This window comes from Trypanosoma cruzi, genomic scaffold (assembly GCF_000209065.1).
Source record: "Trypanosoma cruzi strain CL Brener 1047053513143 genomic scaffold, whole genome shotgun sequence".
Taxonomy (NCBI): Eukaryota; Euglenozoa; class Kinetoplastea; order Trypanosomatida; family Trypanosomatidae; genus Trypanosoma; species Trypanosoma cruzi.
Genome location: NW_001849108.1, coordinates 1 through 2899, shown reverse-complemented (window position 1 = coordinate 2899; position 2899 = coordinate 1). Strand labels below are relative to the sequence as shown.

General features: G+C 61.0%; 1 protein-coding gene across 1 annotated transcript, besides 1 other annotated feature; it reads right to left on the bottom strand.

The window, feature by feature from the left end:
* Positions 1–2899: a sequence feature (areas not merged during assembly with more than two copies in the genome that could not be assigned to a particular haplotype).
* Tc00.1047053507235.10 (dispersed gene family protein 1 (DGF-1), putative) lies at positions 1629–2899 on the bottom strand (the record flags this gene model as incomplete). The annotated part of the gene is made up of 1 exon (XM_797752.1): positions 1629–2899. A coding segment is annotated over one exon (1271 nt), but the record flags the coding sequence as incomplete, so codon positions are not given.

Sequence of the window (2899 nt, the reverse complement as noted above, 5' to 3'; positions counted from 1 at the left end):
TGGCGGAGGTGCGATCGGTGTGCCATCGCTCGCTCTCGTCCTCGATAAACTGATGGGTGGCTATTCCGGCTCATTGGGAAAATTGACTTTCCACAGCGCCAGGTAGCGCTCAACGCCACGGGAATTGAACCCGTTCGTCACGACACTCACGCGGCAGCTGCAGTGCTTACCGCACACCGGGCAGTCTGCCGGGGCGTTGGATCGTGGCGGGGTAGGGTCCAGCGGGAGGCTAAGAAGTTTCCGTGCGAAGTTCTTTGCGTGCCTGCGGTGGGGCATCCGGGACGCAGCAACGGCATGTGCTCGGGATGGCGAGTTGCAGTGGCCGCAGCAGCCATCTGTATTTGTGCGAAGCCCCGGTGCAGAAGCGGGCCAGTACGGCCTCCTCCCATTAGTGAGGGTGGAGTCCGTGTGCGTGGCTTCCCAGTCGCCTGTTACGGTGGTGCGGCGAGGTTCGGGCTTGTGTCGTTGGGCCCAAATAATACTCTCGTCCAATGCGACCATGCCGGTGCTCCATGTGTCTGTGAGCTGTGTGTGGTCGAATGCCTTCTTGGCTTATGCATCACAAGCTCCGTTCTCGGGCACGTCCACAATGTGAGTCACCAGGTGATCCAGAACCGTCGACATGTGCTCGCGTGCTTCCACGGTTCAGCAAAAAGGTGCATACACGCACGCCGCCGTGGAAGAAGTCTCGGTGTATATCGTACTCTCTGTGCCAACAGCGAACCGCTCTGTGTCTGCTTTGGTGCATGAATTCCGCACGGCCGGATGGAAGTTCTTAAAATGACCAACGTGCTCGTGTAGGCATCCCTCGTACCAGCATGGCCAATATGCAGCACTTTTCCTTGCCTGTGAAATGGGGTTTGCCAAGTAAATCAAAGGCCGCGCCGTGAAGGGACGTGCAAATTGCCGGAAGCGGCCGTCACACCTCCTGCACACAAAAAACGTGCGGGCCGTCACGGGCAACAAATCCCAACGCCGCGTCATCCAAGTTCCCCACGTTCCACGTGCACACATGAGGGATCCAGAGATGGCGGTGTTGCGCTAAAGGATAAGTGTGGAACGTGACTGCGATGACTCTGCCCGTCACCTCCACCGATAAAGAGACATCGATCACCCTGCGCACTCGACACAACAGGGCAGGCCTAAATCAGGGAAAGGGGTCGCACCCCAATACACAACCCGCTCAAAGGCGTTCCCGGAAGCACGGATCCCTGCTACTGCTCCGCCACCGCTTTGCTCCTGCAAACTGTATTGCTCCTTGCAAGTAAATCCACGGTAAGGCCGAGCTGCAATTCACCAATAAAAGTAGGCGGCTCGTTAGATCCCTCTTCCATTGCATAAAATAGGCGTTAAGCTCCTCGCACACAACTCCATGAAAATACAGTCCGGTACAACACGACATCAGGAATGACAAGGAAGACAAGCGAATCTCCTTCCACACAGTCATCGCAGAACGGGAGAAACCCTTAAAAGCACCCGCGCAAAAAAGAATCGTGTCGCAAAAACAACAATCAACAATACTGTCGGTGCTGTGAGCGATGAGTGGCCGTGGTGTGCGGCATATCCGTGGCCTCGCGCCCCCTCCCATCAACCACCACCGCACGTCTGCCAATTCTAAGCGTTGCACGTCACAAAAGGGCGTAATCAATTTTGTGGCTCGCACTGGATGCACGGTCGAACAGGCTCAGAGCGTCTGAGCGGGCGCCACCGTCCATGGGCTGCAGCTGTGCGGGTGGTCGGTACGACGACGCAACGGCGGTGCCTGAGGCGTACGACGATGACGTCATGTCGTGCGGCTTCCGCGTGTCCTCGTCGCTCTCCTCGTCATCGCGCAGCAGCGCCTCCAGCCCACCACGCCGCGGCTCACGCAGCTCCTGCCAGTGGCGGTCCTCCGCGTACCACACAACGACGCTGTACACAGTGACCGCAAGCAGCACAGTGGTCAGCAGCAGCACGATAGCCACGTACGCCCTCGCACCGCCGTCGCTCTGCGCAGTGTGGTTCGCCGCGCTGACCAGGCACAGCGCCGCAAGGAGCAAAAGGCTCGCCGTGTGCATAACCGTCAGAAAGGCCGAGCGCATCATTTTCGTGAGGGCAACAACGCCCGCGCCCGCAAGCAGCACAACCGCCATGCAGAAGTACAGGGCGTGGCAGCCTCCCGCGGGCGGGTGCACAGCCGCAATCAGGCCCACCACACACAGCACCGACAGCTGGAACACGCACCAGTACACGCGGCTGCCCCTCATGTTCGTCAGCATGCCGCCGTACATCCGCCGCTGCGCCGCGGGGTACCAATACCCGACGGGGTACAGCAGGCGCTCGTGCAGCGGCTTCCTCGAGAACTGCCAGTACCTCGCGAAGCTCGCACCCGTGTGGCGGGCAATCAAGTAGCACACGCCAGCAGGGAACGCCACACCGTACAGCACGCCAACGACAGCAACCACGCGGTGCTGCACGCGGGCGCCGGGCATCGCCAGTGCAAACACGGAGCCAAAGAATATGCCGAGATGCATCGCGTGCGCCACGACGTACGTCAGGCTCGGGAAGCGCATCGCCGCCCACGCACTCGCCGCGTCCACGCCGCGCCACCGCTGGAAGGCAGCCGTCACACCGCAGTGCACGCACCCGAACACAGCGGCGAGCAGCGCGTTGCCCACCACCATCCACAGCGGGTCAAGGGCAGCGAACACCGACAGGAAGTACGGCAGCGCAACGGTGCTCGCACGCTCCTGCGCCGAGGCACATGACATCCTCGCAAACACGCCGAGTGCCTGCATCTCAAGGACGGAGCCCAGCCCGCCGGTCACCACCACGGCAACAGCCGCCGCACCCGCAACAACGCCGGTGATCGCCGAGAGGGCACTGGCAACGGCGGGCAGCGTGTTCGACCTGATCGTGA